At 35.7% G+C, this 15,045-nt stretch overlaps 1 protein-coding gene across 1 annotated transcript in view; it reads right to left on the bottom strand.

Moving 5' to 3' along the window:
• Slc13a1 (solute carrier family 13 member 1) overlaps positions 1-15,045 on the bottom strand; it is a 63,602-nt gene that overhangs the window by 37,660 nt on the left and 10,897 nt on the right. The window contains exons 2-6 of the mRNA XM_048340146.1: positions 12,192-12,320; positions 8,804-8,940; positions 6,209-6,399; positions 5,579-5,636; positions 5,451-5,499 (exon numbers count right to left, since the gene is read on the bottom strand). Of these exons, the coding sequence (XP_048196103.1) occupies positions 5,451-5,499; positions 5,579-5,636; positions 6,209-6,399; positions 8,804-8,940; positions 12,192-12,320 (564 nt within the window). The remainder of the gene's footprint in view (positions 1-5,450; positions 5,500-5,578; positions 5,637-6,208; positions 6,400-8,803; positions 8,941-12,191; positions 12,321-15,045) is intronic.

A 15,045-nucleotide genomic window follows, 5' to 3' on the forward strand; every position in this document is an offset into this window, starting at 1 on the left:
GCTACTATGTAATTTGATTATTTAGTTCAAAACTAAGCTAAGGATGGTAGAGCAGAAATAACAAGAGTTAGGGTCCTCCTGACTCTAAAACCATGACACAGCCTATTTTTGCCTGCCTTGTTGAAACTTTGGTTATTCAGAATATTTGTTGCAGTGACAAATCACATACCCTAACGAATGCAGACAAATGAAAAGAGAAACAACTGAAAAGAGAATAATTAACAAAATTCAAAACAATGTTTACAAAGAAGGAAGAGCAACTGGATGAGGAAGGAAAATGGAACCAAATAAAGGCTCACAGATACCTCTAGAAACTTATATTCTTTTTCTAAAGCCAACGTGTGGTTAATATATTCTATTTTTCTTGCTTAATTATTCTTTAAAATACTCAGGTCCATTTTAAAATGTGTTCATGAGTGAAATATTTCATCACCAAAACACATAAAGTACAAGTGTAGGATAAGGTAAATAACTCCTCTTTTAGGGAATACCACTGCAAGATTCATGGAAACACATTGCCGCTGTTTTCAAAAAACAAATGACAGTACTCAAATAAGTATGTTGTGTGGGAGGTGTGCGGTATAGTTTGATTACACTGCAGATGCTCCTAGCATGGCTGGGTTTATGCTGTTAGCTAGATAATAATTCAATAACATGGAATGTGAAAAACTACATTTTGAAAACTCCTATGGGAAGATGTATGGAAGAAATAATATTATGGGTAGCCAATTTAATAATAAAATGTTTATTTGAAAAACAATGAATTGCAGCACTAGGACTTTCACGTGAATCAGAATCCACAAGCGTCATTCCTGTCATAATATTGCTTTAATTCTTGAGGAAGATTTGAGTAAGAGACAGCAGAAGTGTGTCGAGTGGGGGCTGAGTAGGGTTGTTATTGCCTTGATTACCCAAAATTTCATCCCATCTAGAGAATAGGAGTATATTCAAGGAAAGAAATTTGCCTGTAGAGCCTGGTTCTACCAGATGTTTCTAGGATTGGCAAAATTAACGTGTCTGGTTGCTAACGATGAGAACCATATTTAATGCTGTGCTCACTAGGGTCTTTGACGTGTTAGAAAATACTAAAAACTTGTCTTAAAAATGTTCATTTTCAGCAAAAAGGATTTTCACCCCTGCCCCAGACTAAATAACACTAACTAAAAGCAAGATACAATTTGTTCAAGGATAGTCTGTGGCTTTGAACTTTTCCCCTTAAGGAACAACAGATTGTATTACCTGAACGAAAAACAATTATCTCAGATTTTTCAATGAAAGCACACTGAGTTCCTAATTTCATTCATTGGAAAATGCCTAGAGGTTTAGGAATTGGGGAATCTCTTTAAATAATACTAATGCTTATAGGAGAGAAAATGAACTAGCAACTTGATTTCCTCTTTGGAATCTAAATTTTGATTTTTAGCCTCTAGCACTTATTTTTCATCTTTCTATTCCAAGTGAAATCAATCTGACTTATAGTTCTACCTTTAAGTATTTTCTTCTCTTACAATAGCTTTTATACAACATGAGTTATAGATATATATGTATATATATATTAGTGCTGATCTTGGGCGTGAACTCTGGTTCCGGATGCTGTCTCTGAGCTTTCATGCTCAAGCCTAGCACTCTAGCACTTGAGCCACATTTCCACTTCCAGCTTTTGAGAGGCTAATTGGAGGTATGAGTCTCATGGAATTTCTTTTCCAGGCTGACTTCCAACCATGATTTTCAGATTGCAGCCCCTTGAGTAGCTAAGATTACATGCATGAACTACCAGTACCCAGTTATAATGATAATTTTTGAGAAAATATTATTTAAATTATTCATTCACTCCCCAAGTATTTACTCAATATTTATTCAGTAGCATCACTGTTCCAGATATTTGAGATAAGTATTAAATGTGCAAAAATCTCTTCACCTAGAGATCTTACATTTTAGTAGAGGAAACATTAAGGAAAAATTAAGCAAGTCATATAATTTATAAGGCAACACGTGCTATAGAAAAGTTAGGCGGGAGTAAGGCTAAGAAGGAGGATTTGGGATATGATGATTTCACTTCAATAGGGAAGTTCAATTATGCCTCACTAATAACCTAGTATCAGAACAAATGTTAAATGTATATTTCTTAACAAACTCTATCATTATTACAAACAACTTTACAATTTGGGAGCAATTCTTAATTTTCATTTGTTTATTTGAGGCTATCTGCTTACTAGACAGTAAACTTTGTAAAGATCATGTGCATGTTATTGCCTTAGAAAGAAATGCTGCAATTCTGAAAGATGAAGTAAGCTATTTATCTTAAGTTGGTTTAATTGTGTTAGTAGAGAGATTTAAACTAAATTAGGAAAACTGCTTTAACTTTATACTCAATAAGTGGGGATTTAAATGAATAAAATTACAGTTAATTTTCACTAGAAATCAAATTCAATTTTTTGCAGGAATATGGCTGTGTGGTAAAAATTATGGTGGTAAAATTATGAAAAAATCTCAACCCCTCAGGTCATTTCCCCCCCTCATCTTTGACTTTCCCTCAATAGAGTAATATTTATGGTATTTTCACTTGCAGATCAAATTCAGTGTTGACCTACATAGGATTTTTTGTAATTCAACAAAACCCACATCTACTTCAAATACAAAGCAAACCAAAACATTATGAATACAAATATATCATATGTATTACAGCTAAAGTAGATGTAGGTTTTTCTATAACCAATTAGTGTTAAATTATCTTGTGAAAACTACACAAAAACAGGTGTGGCTAATTATAACTGCAATGTGAACCATAGTTATAGGTATTCCTCAAAAGACAGCTCTAATTGTTAAAGAAAAAAGGTCTTAACTGGGGTTGTGGTTGCAGTTCAGTGCTAGAGTATTTGCTTAGCAAGAAAAAATATTTATATAATATATAACAGACACACACATATATATCTTAGATATCTTATAATATCTAAAATGTTACTTTCCTCCATCTCTTTTGCATTTTTAATTGATTTATTTATTGTCAGAGTGATGTACAGAGGGGTTGCAGTTTCATAGGTAAGGCAGCGAGTACATTTCTTATCCAACTTGTTACCACCTCCTTCATTTTTCCCACTTTCCCTCCTCACATCCCCCCTCCAGTTGTAATGTTGGTTTACAGCATGTAGTTTTGTAAGTATTACTGTTGTGCTGGTTTGCCTTTTACCCTTTGTCTCTCCATTTTGATGTTCCCCTTCCCTTCCCTAGCTCTGATAAACATATATACAATACCCAGGGTAACAAAATCAATTACAGTGACACCAAAGGTAAAACTACGAGGAAGAAAGACAAAAGAGAATGGCATAATTTCACATGGTACATTTCAATCTCTTTTAAAAATCATTTTCCACAGGAAAAAAAGTTGTTCCCAATTTCATAATTTTTACATACAGCTGAAATCTTAAGCATGGGTTTCCAAAGATGACCATAGAATCCTCATTGCAAGTCCTGCTCCTTTGTTCTAAACACAGAAACAAATCTTGGTAACCCAGCTATGTTAATTTGTCCATGGAAAAGTTATTCCTCCCTCTGCATTCTCCATCCCAATCTTTTTCATCCTAGTCTACCTTTGCATAATTGGAGTAGGGCAAATATTTGCTATACTTTCCTATCTCCAAGCCTTGATGTCTGATTGATCAAAAAGACCACTTAAGGCCACACTCCTTTGCCCTTGACCTTGTTGCCAGAGTAAGCTCCCAAATGCATAACTCACCATGCTGCCCAACCAACTCCAAGCCCCCCTGCTCCCATAAAATCAACTGATGAGCTGACAATTTATCGAGGTGTTTCATCCACTGCAGCAGTTCATCTCTAGCTATATTGCCATGTTTCCTGAAAGCCTTCTTTATACAGAGTTCTTTCAGTGAGTGTACTTCGAGTGGTATGTGTAAGCCTTCTCTCACACTTTGTATTCACTCGTTCACTAATGAATAGAGATAAATGTTTATTGAACACAGCTCTATGTCAGGTAATAAAATGTTGTAGAATCTTAAGCAGTGTGTTAAGATTTGTGCCTATGCTCAGGAAGTTGAGCTTCTGGGCTGGCATACATCATCATCTTTTCAGACTCAACCTTCTTTATCTCATCTCCCTCTCATCTTATATACAAATTACGCCGATGGCTCCCACTTCTAAATAGTGGGGCTTCCAGGCACATCTTTCCTGTAGTGTTCGCGTCAGACATTTTTTTTCTTGGACTTTTTTTTCAAGTCTATATTCCCCACTAGGCTCTCAACTGTTTACAATAAAGAGCAGAGATCTTCATCAATATATCGTATAATACCTAGGACATAGGTTTCAAATCAAGTTGAAGAGCCTTGACCCAAAATACAGGTATTGTAGTAGAAAGTTAGCTTCCTAAGAGATCAGCAAGCAAGTTACTGAGTGCATTTACATTCCTTATTAAGTGTTTGTACATTTTTTTTACTTACACCTCTCAATTTTTGTATCAATTTTAATGTATCATTCCATAGCACATCTAGCTTACTTGTTATTTTTAAATGATTTTAGAGAATCATTTCTGGCCTTGAAGATTAGAATGCTTTTATAACTATAAATGCAACTTCTCTTTTAAAACTCCTTAATGTATATTTAGTTAGTGGCCTAAGCCTTAGCTTTGCTTCTGTGTTCTCTTTATCATAAATTACTCTTTCCTTGAAGATTTCTATAAACAAAAGTGTATTTTTTCTCCATTGAATTGTATGCTAATACATTATAGCTTGAGGAAGTAACATGTAACTTACTCTCCTATTCCTAACACTATGGCATTTCTATGCAGGATTACTTTTCAAGGTTCTTGAGACATATTGCTCCCAAGGTAATCAGTGTAATGTTTATACATTGATTTATTCTGGAGAAATGGATTATAGGGTAGTGTTTACAAAGATCCCCTACCTTCTTTCTTTTACTGTCTGGAAGGGGTACTGCAACTCTTTCACTGTTTTTTGACAGAAACAACTCAAGAATCCAGCACTGAATTTTTTTTTAGAGCAATGGAAACTCTAAGACCATGTGAATACTCATAAAGGAATGAAAAAGAGTTTTTCTAAATTTTTTATCTGGAAGCAGTAAGGATGTTCCCAGTAAAAGTTGAGCTATTTGATCAGCAAGATTCTAACCAGAAAATGAAACCATATTCTGAGACGAGAACTATCTTTCTTTAAACTATATATTGGCTGTCGACAACCATGATCCTAGAAAAAGGAGAAAATAATGACGATACTTTCACAGGCAAAAGTGGTTCCTGTGTGTGGACATTTTTCAGTCTAGCCACAAAATCTTAACAAAACATTACACCATACTTTGACTTAGTCATGCAAAATGATATTTTAGACAAAAAAGAAGTAACAGTTTTTAGAATGAATGTGTGTCAAACTGTGTTCTAACATAATTTCAGGTATAATTGTTTAGGAAGAGTAAATTTAACATACCTTTTCCATCTCCACCTTGTTTGAATTTTTCTCAGCATCATTACTGTATCTGAAAAATAAACCAACCTTGTGTAATTCTACTAACACATAGTTTGAAAAATCCTGATCAAAATATCAATATTCTTTACCTTGGAACTTGTTTTGTTTTCTCTTTCCTTTCATTTGTTTCTTGTCCAATGACAGTTTCTGCAAAACATTAAATAAATGAAAACAATCTAAATATGAAAGCTATTATTGGGCAGACAAAGATGGATGCATTACAACAAATTTAAAAACAAATTCACTTTTTATTGACGTAAATTTCATTTTAACTAAGTATTTTATAGGCACATTTTATAGGAACATTTTTTCATTGCCTCAAAGCTGTTCATCTGAACCACAAATAACTACAGTGAGATTTGTTATTATATCCAAATAGAATGTGGAAATTAAAGGGTCCCCTATTATGTAAGAAATTCATTTCAGGTCAGAGTAACTAATAAAGATATGAAGGAGTAGTTCATCAAAATGGCTAGATAGTATGAAAGCCATTCTTCCTTCCTCCCCTCTCCCAGAGAATATTCAACTTTAAAATTAAGGTTAGCACAGTTATATAACACAAGTCCTTTGTATAGCTGTTGGGGATTTTAGAAAGATGAAAATTCAATGTACACCATGCATGTTTAGAGAACTCATTCAAAATGTATCCCAGAATTCTTGAGCTTATGCTTATTGCCCAAATTATTAGACCCCACTGTGGCCAGATCAACACATGATACCATCAACTTCCAGTCCATGGGTGGCAGATTCATTGAAATAAGTCATCTGCGTTGTGGCTTCAACCTCTGCTTCCGCACTGATGATCTGCTGTGCCACAGCCTCCACAATCGGCATCACCATGGCAGCAGTAGAGGTGTTGCTAAGCCACATTGATAAGAAGGCAGTACTGCTCATGAACCCCAACGTCAGCCTGAAATGAGAGAGTCTTTAGTGTGGAGCTGTGTGTGCTAGCTTCACTAGCTTAGTGTTAATCCATTTGTTTTAAAAACTATTTTATTTGTGAATTGGGAGTCCATTTTTTCCCCAAATTATCAAAAGTTAAGTTTCTGTCCAGATGGTGAACTCTGTGTAGTCAGAGCCAAGCAGAAATCAAAGTTGCTCATGTAAGAGTGGAGTTCGTAAGGGATTTGTCTCCTTGAGAACCATAAACATTCTCGCTTAAAAAACACAGAAGTTATTAAGTATATACCAGACTGCAAGTTGGAATATGGCATGATAGTTTATAATATTAGCCTAAAATTGGAGTTCTCTTTGCAGATGAACACCTCACTTCAGATGCAAATAAAACAAGGTAAAAACAGTGAGTAATACTCACTAGACACTATGTTGAAATGACACTATGCAACATGTTGTGGCCGGGGCTGGGGAGGGAAAAATGGAGAAAATGAGGGAAGAGGTGACACTGTTCAAAAAGAAATGTACTCATTACCTGGTTTATATAACTATAGCCTTTCTGTATATCCCCTTTAGCATAACCAATTTTAAAAATATTAATAAAAATCAAGGGTGCAAGCAGTTTTCAAATACAGAGTTGCTTGTTTTGTAGTTGATATTAATGCTGCTTATTAGTATGCATGTCAAGAAAACAAAAGCACAAGGAGAGTGATTAATATTTATATGTCTTCATACTCCATCACACTGTGGTTCAATATAGAGTGGGTAGAGAAAATGGTTATGAACACTTGCTAAAATGAGGTTTCAGAATTGTCTATAGATACTATCATTTATGCTATCTTGAATCTGACATTTCTTCCTGTTGTCAAACACTGGATTTATTACATTGCCTTTTCTCATATAAATAATTTGTTCTTAAAAGTAACATACCTAAGACGTCTTAGGATATTAAACCATGTCTTTAAACTTTGAAAATCACATTTGGGAAAAAGGCATGGTCTCCTTTGAGTAGGAGGCTCTAGAAAATCATTCAGAAACACATCATTCCCTAAAGTTTTATTTCTGAAATTCTCTGGCTCTCTTTTAAAAATAGATTTACAAGAACAATTCCACACTGTATTTCAGACTTGGATATGGTGAATATTTTCTATGTGTGAAGCCAAGTAAAAGAAACCTTTGCCGACATCTGCTGAAAGCCAAAAGATTCTTAATAAAAAGAATATCAGAAGCACTTTTAACTGATAGATGCTAAAGGATCTGAAATCTTCATATAAGATACAGGTTTTTCATTGGTGAAAATATCACTAGTGACATTTTCTACATAGTACAGTACCTTCTTGTTTGGGTCAATGAATTGATGGTCAAAGAAAATGTATTTTTCTCTAAACCCAAGAAGCATGAGACAGAATATTACTTTAAAAAATAAAGTACCTTAAATGCATATATGTTATAAAAATTTTAAGTAACATTCTTTTCAAATTAGGCTTGTATGATTCATATATATGACACATTTTCATATATATTCTACATATGTATGTATATGTATTCTACATATGTAAAACCCACACACATATATGCATACACACATGCACACACTCAGTATTTACTGAAACAATTTGTTCCATTCACGATCAACACAAACGTGACAATAGCCTAGGAAGAACTGTGCAACATGAGTCAATAAAATTTTCTTATTGTTCAAAGAAATATGAGAAGGGAAGAACTCCCTAAGGCCTTAAAGCAAGTATCATTATGCAAATGATTATGACACTGGAGATTTTCCTTAGCTTACATTCATGTTCTTAACAAGAGGTGGAATAAAACCAAACTAGGCAATTAATTTAGTAGAGAAAAAAAGGGAAAAAATCAGTCAAGTGAGTAATTTCAGGCATAGATGAAAGTTCCTAATTGATTGTTTCACTTTGCAACAATTGATTTAAAAAGAAAAACCTTCACCTTGGAATGTTTCTGCACACATTTGTATTTTGTCAGAAACGTCTTTGTCTTTGGCTCACAACATCCTCTCTGTTGATAAAGGATGCTCTTGAACAAGCTTTGCATGTGTAATCAGCCAAATAAACAAGATAGGAATGAAATCTACTCTGAAGTCTATCAATCTTGCCTGTTGAGGTTCAAGGCTTCTCTCATCTTTGACTCCACTGGTGCATTAAGGTGAGAGAGTTTTGTGCATTTATTCCAGTCTCCCTGTAATTAGACCTGCAGTGAAAGGAGAGTTGTTTTTTGTTTCCTCCTACAACTCAAGCATACTTTATATCACTTTCATATCTACAGAGAAAAAAGTCATGAACTACACTCTTACATAAGCAAGTCCCTGGATGTGCATTAGTTATTTGAATGTTTGCCCTGCACAAAAAGGTCTGTTCAGAAAGTACACTGGATGTAGTAAACATGGGACTTACCATGCTGGATTCACCCCTACCATCATCACCATCCTCAGAGCGATCCTCTTATGCAAATTCCATTTTTCTATCGATGTTGCTAAACAAATGACTCCAATTAGCAACAGGTGAAAATCTTTGAAATATGCGGATGCCACCTGAAATTCCAATTAAAATTCCATGACCATGAATGCTGGTGTGGGGAAAAGAAAGATAGTATTGCATAAGAAAGACCTTCAACTACACATCTTTCTGTTTTATTGAGAGATAGGTATGTGGATGTGTTTGAATGCAACTCTAAATACATTCTATATTCTTAATCATAGTATCATTAAGAAAAAATAAATGAGAACAAATAATGCACCTCTATAATCCCACATCAGGACATGAGGATGAAACATGAAGATGGTGAGTCTGAGGAGAGTTTGGCTATCTCAAAGAAATGAAAGCAAAAAGGAAGAGAAGAAGAAAGGAACTATTTGGGGTGTGCAAAATAGATGGAATTAAGTTAATGAGACTTGAAATCTATTTGCACGACAAATGGACTTTCATTTCAATACCCAAATGGAATTTCATCAAAAAACAGAATTCTGAGAACAGAGCTCTTGAGTTCTCTATAGCTATATGATTTGTCCATTGATCAATCTTTGTACAAGTCAAACAAGAAGCTGCAAGCATTAAGTGGTACACCACATCAAGTTTTTTAATTAAATGTTTCTTAAAAAGTATATTGTGTTCTTTGGTTCCCTTCTACCTGTGTCTTCATTATCCAGAGCTCTGTTCTTTGTCCTCTCTGCTTGTTTATCTTTACTTTCTCCTTATGTGATCTCAGGTCCTAATCAGCTGCCTCTCGTGAACTCTGAACTTTAGAGCTACACCCACCTCTACTCAACATCTTCACTTAGATGAACAAGGGCCACTTCAGAATTACATGTCTAGCACTGAGCTCTGGGTGTCAACCTTTATTCTACAATAAACCTACACTAGTCCTCCCCTTTCTCATTTTACAAGATTTTTGTCATTGAGCAAGTCAAAAATCTAGAAAGCATCCTTAAATCTCTTCTTTCTATCATATTCAAAATTCAAACAAGAAAGTATGTTGATTCTGCCTTCACAATTTGTCAGTTATATATTTGATATCTCTTGAACCCTGGTCTGAATTATTATTTGATTTTTAAAACAACCCTTGCATTGTATGGCTTTTTCATGTTCCACTTTGGGGTGATAAAAATAGCTTTAACTGACATGATAAGATTAATTAAGTATTTAGGGTAAGTACTGAATTTTAAGTGCAGGGCTTTTCCTGATGCTTTGTATTTTTGGTCAGTTATTTGTAGGTTAAAAGTTAGTTACTGTGTCTGGAAAGAGAATCACAAGACTGAAAAGCAGTTGTCCACATTAACAGTTCTAAGTGCTTTTACTTCCCAACAGTTTCAGCTAAGCTGATCTTTTGTCTTTTAAGTCATACAAAGTTTAAAATAAAATTACGACGATATTAGAGCGGACAGAGTCATTGACCTCTGCCAGATTTCAATGCTTCTGGAGTGATCTAGTCATTAGATCTAGTTCTAGAAATATAGCAATACTATACAGCATATATGAATAGAACTGACATTTACTAACTAACTTAATTCTTAAGTATTGTTGACAAACTAGGTTTGTTCTGGGAAGAGATGGTACTAATAGAGTTAGAGGTAGAAAGTTTGAGAGTGGGAATTGAGTTCTACAAATCATAAACTTTGGGGGTAGGAATCATATTCATTTTAAAAATTCAAGCAATACTGGCATGCACAAGCGAGAATTTATTTGCAGAAATGTAGATGTTAGATGCAAGTTTAATAGATCAACATCATTGAATTTCAGACGTGTGCTCAATGGAGCTGAATTGCTTGAAAGTTATTCCAAACTGGTATAATTTTTCTTGTGGGGTATTGGAGGCCTACAGCTCAGAATGCCTTGAGGCACTGAATGGTATTCTCTGTAAGAGGACTGTCGAAAGGATTACTACCCCAGATGAGAGCTGGCAGTGAACTTCCTTCCAAGACAGGGATGCTATGACCATTGAGACTGTCAAAGTTGTGGATAAAGGACTTTTAGATAAGCATCCCAGCCACAGTAATACTGCAAACACTGGCATTAACAAATTTGCTGCCTCTCAGGGAGTCCCTATGCACCACAAAGAGGTGGCATGTGGAAATATTAAGAAGCCTAGATTTTCTTTTTGTTTTTATTGTGGCTGTTGTGGGTTTCATGATGTAGTCCCAGACTGACCTTGAACTTCTGATCCGCCTGCTTCAGCCTCTCAAGTGATGAGACTAAAGGCAGGTGCCATGTCATCTGGCTCAAGAAACTCAGATTTGTGATTTGTGATTCTTTAGTAGTAGAACTTCAGCCTTATCTGTGCCATCTTCCAAAACAATGATAATAAGAAAGAGAATAACTCATATAAGCCCACAAAAAATAAATGAAATAAGAGTAAGAATAGCAAAAAAAAAAGAGATATATGGGAAGAAATAAACAGGAGAAATAGAGAAGGATTCAAGAATGTAAAAAAGAAAAGAAGATGTGGACTCCAAAGTGAGGAAGAACAATGAGGCAACTTCTCTCATAGGAAGAACTATAATCAGGGGATAATTCAAAAGGAAATATCCACCCCCACAAAAGATAGATAAGCCTAATGAGAACAGTGATCGAGGAAGGCAAGAAGATCGAATCCCAAAAATGATAAATTACACTGACTGAGAACTTAAACTTGACATCTTCCCTGAGAATGTTTTAGCTGTGGTTTAGGCAGGTTTTGTTTGCTGGATGACAAAAGACTGCATGGAGACTGATATTCTTGTTTCAGTTCATTTCATGCTTTTAATGGGAAATTGAATCCATTTTCTTCAGATGGGTAGCCTTAGATTGTATAAAGGTTAAAAAAAAACCCAAAAACCCAGCACTCAGCATGAATAAACTCCTCTCAGTAAGAACCAAATAGAAATACACGTGAAAGTTAATTTGGCTTTAGCTTTTGAAATGCCAGGTTTCTGGAAAAGAAAACAGGGAAGCTTTTTCTTCATTAAAAACAAAAGAAATTGCTTTTCCAACACTGTTAGATCAAATTCTGATCAACAGAGAAAGCTTAGGCAGAAAGTGAGCACGATGCTCCTTTTGTGCAGGGAAGGAAACACCAGCTGAGAAGACAAAACACGCATTTTTCCTACATATGGAGGAGACTCGAATAGTGACAAATATGTGAAATCCCAAAGTGAAGGTTCATTGGAAGTGTGTGGGGGTGGGGTGGGGGGGAAGGGGAAGCCATTAGCAAAAGGATTATGGCTCTTTTTCAAAAATGACTTTACTCCATGGATATTACCAGACAAAATAAAGAATGTACCAATGATGTCATTACAGGAGAACTTACTTTTGTAGAAGGCATGATCCCAAACAGGGGAAACATTAGGCCCGGAAGTAGAGCTGTGACTGACAGAGGCAAAGCTTCTGTGATCCACAATATGGCAACCACAAAGAGGACGTAGGCACATTCTGCTTCCTAGAAAGGAGGAAGGCAAATGCAAGGTAAAATGATGGCAAGCAGAAATGATCATACAAGTTACCACCACATTTGCTGAGCAGAGTTATGTCACAGAAGAAGCTCTCATGCCGACTCATGGATAATGGTAAATTTGAGGAGACCTGAGGGCCCCAAAATCCTAATAAATGTGGCTACAGACAGGGAGAAAATCGCATATTAAGTTTCACATTTGCTTCCACATGAACGTCATATAATCAATTTTTCTGTGCTTGTATTAGTGCATATAGATGTTTGTGCTCAGCCAAGTTTGACCTCATCATGTACTCTCAGTACTGAAGAGAGGTAGAAATGGTCAAGCTATTAACTTCTCAGTGTCAGACCGCCATCTGCCTTCTAATTGCATTCTTTGGTGCCTGCGTAGGTGAGACCCATGCAGGCAGGCCTACCTTCTAAGTAAATGGGGAAACGAGTCATAGAGAAAGTTTTTTCTGTGCTTTACAAAGAGGAAGGATATGAGTAAACTTTAAATCCAACTTTTAAGTCACAGGAACCAGGAAGTGAAAAAAAATTGCCTTTTGAAAAAGACAGCTGAGATACTAGAGGACAGGAATGTGACTCAATAGAATCTGTTGTTGTTTAGTATTGAACCCTAGATTTAGTGGTGTGGAACACTAGGAAGGGGTGAAAGTTTATCATGTTTTATGACTTAAGAAAATTGTGTGATGAAACCTACTAGAATGTTCCCAGAGATGCCAACAGGTTAGCATCAATTCTATGGCTTGTTTTGCTCTCACACTGCTGACTCCCTGGAAATTCAGGGTTGCATAGGAAAATTTACAAACATTGCCATTTGGATTTATTGGGGTATTGATTGGAGGCTTATACAAATTTTTCCTCTGTGACCCTTTGATTTATCTTCTTCAGTCTCAGTGTTCTGGTCTCAGTGCTGACTTCCCAACATCTCTATGCCCTCACGGGATTTCCTCTAAGACATCCTTAGTAAGCCAAGGTTGTGTCATAACTTTATTGTGTTATCTTTTCAAAATAAAAAGAATAAAGGTGTTTTGATATTGACATTGTTTTTGTTTGTTTGTTTGTTTTACAGAATCTGCTTCTATGGTCTTGACAGACAATAAAACAGCAAAACAAAGCTGAGCTATGACTCAGGCTTTCTAAAGTGTTCTACAGAGAATTTGTGAATACTAGTTTAATTTAAGATGTCTGTGGAGGAGTCTGTATTTTCTTGAAATGAGAACCTATGTTAACTCAAAATTTCTTCCTTACAACTTGGTGTTTTCTGATACTTGAAAGAAACTAGGTTTCAGAGACAAAATGGGTCAGAATGAACCTGTCTCCTGGTAGTCCTATTTATTTCTCCAGCATTTTCTAACTCAAATCTGCCCCTCTGTCTCTATCAACTTTTGCACTGCAGGTAAGTCCATTTCGAAATCATAATTTCCCAAGAACCCATTTTGATTATTTCATTCTCTCGCACAAAGCCAGAGTCATGGGCTAACCCTCCTGTTTAGTCTCTAGCACACCACTCATCTATACTGGGTAACTGAGTAACTGCCATATTGTTTTCTATGCTGGCTACATCCATTTGCATTCCCACCAGCAGAGCACAAGGGTTTCTTCTTGTCCATGTCCTCTCTAGCACTTGTTACCTTTTGTTATTTTTACTGTAGCTGTTTTAGTATCTGTAAAGTTGTAGTTCATGGTGATTTTAACTTGCATTTCCTTGACAGCTACTGATATTGAACATTTTTTTTTTTTTTTTTTTTTTTTTTTGGCCAGTCCTGGGCCTTGGACTCAGGGCCTGAGCACTGTCCCTGGCTTCTTCCCGCTCAAGGCTAGCACTCTGCCACTTGAGCCACAGCGCCGCTTCTGGCCGTTTTCTGTATATGTGGTGCTGGGGAATCGAACCTAGGGCCTCGCGTGTATCCGAGTCAGGCACTCTTGCCACTAGGCTATATCCCCAGCCCTGAACATTTTTGGTAGAACTTTTAGTCATCTGAATGTCTTCTTTTATGAAATGTCTAAGTCATTTGCCCACTTTAAATTTTTTATTTGTTTACTTGCTATTGCCTTATTTGGCTTCCTAATAGATTTGAGATATTAACCCATTATCAGATTGCAAATATTTTCCGTTACAAATATCCTTTCTCTATTGATTGCTTTGTTTGTTGTTCAGAAGCTTTGTAGTCTGATGTAATCCCATTCATTTAGTTTGGCTTTGTTTCCTGTGCTTTTGGAGTTTTGTCCAAAAATGCTTGCCCATTCTAATGTTTTAAGGTATTCCCTATAGGTTTTCTTCTAGTGGTTTCATAGTTTCAGGTCTTAGCTTTAACTGTCTAATCCACTTTGAGTTGACATTCATGTGTAATTTGAGACAAGTAACTAATTTCATTCTTTTCTATGTGGATATCTAATTTCCCCAGGATCAGTTATTGAAGAGAATGTCTTTTCCCCATTGTGTGTTTCAGAACCTTTCATTAAAATCAGTTGATTGTAAATGCATAATTTCTGGGCCTTGTTCATTTCATTGATCCATCCATCTGTTTTATACTGTTAGCATGCTGTTTTGGTTACTGAAGGTTTGTAGTGTGTTTTGAAGATAGATAGTATAATGCCTTCAGCTTTGTTCTTTTTGCTCAGGATTACATTGGCTACTTGGGCTGTTTGATGGGTGCATATGAATTCTTTGAATGCTTTTTAATGAGTCAGATGACGATCTGCTCAT

The sequence above is a fragment of the Perognathus longimembris genome, chromosome 2, assembly GCF_023159225.1.
Source record: "Perognathus longimembris pacificus isolate PPM17 chromosome 2, ASM2315922v1, whole genome shotgun sequence".
NCBI lineage: Eukaryota > Metazoa > Chordata > Mammalia > Rodentia > Heteromyidae > Perognathus > Perognathus longimembris.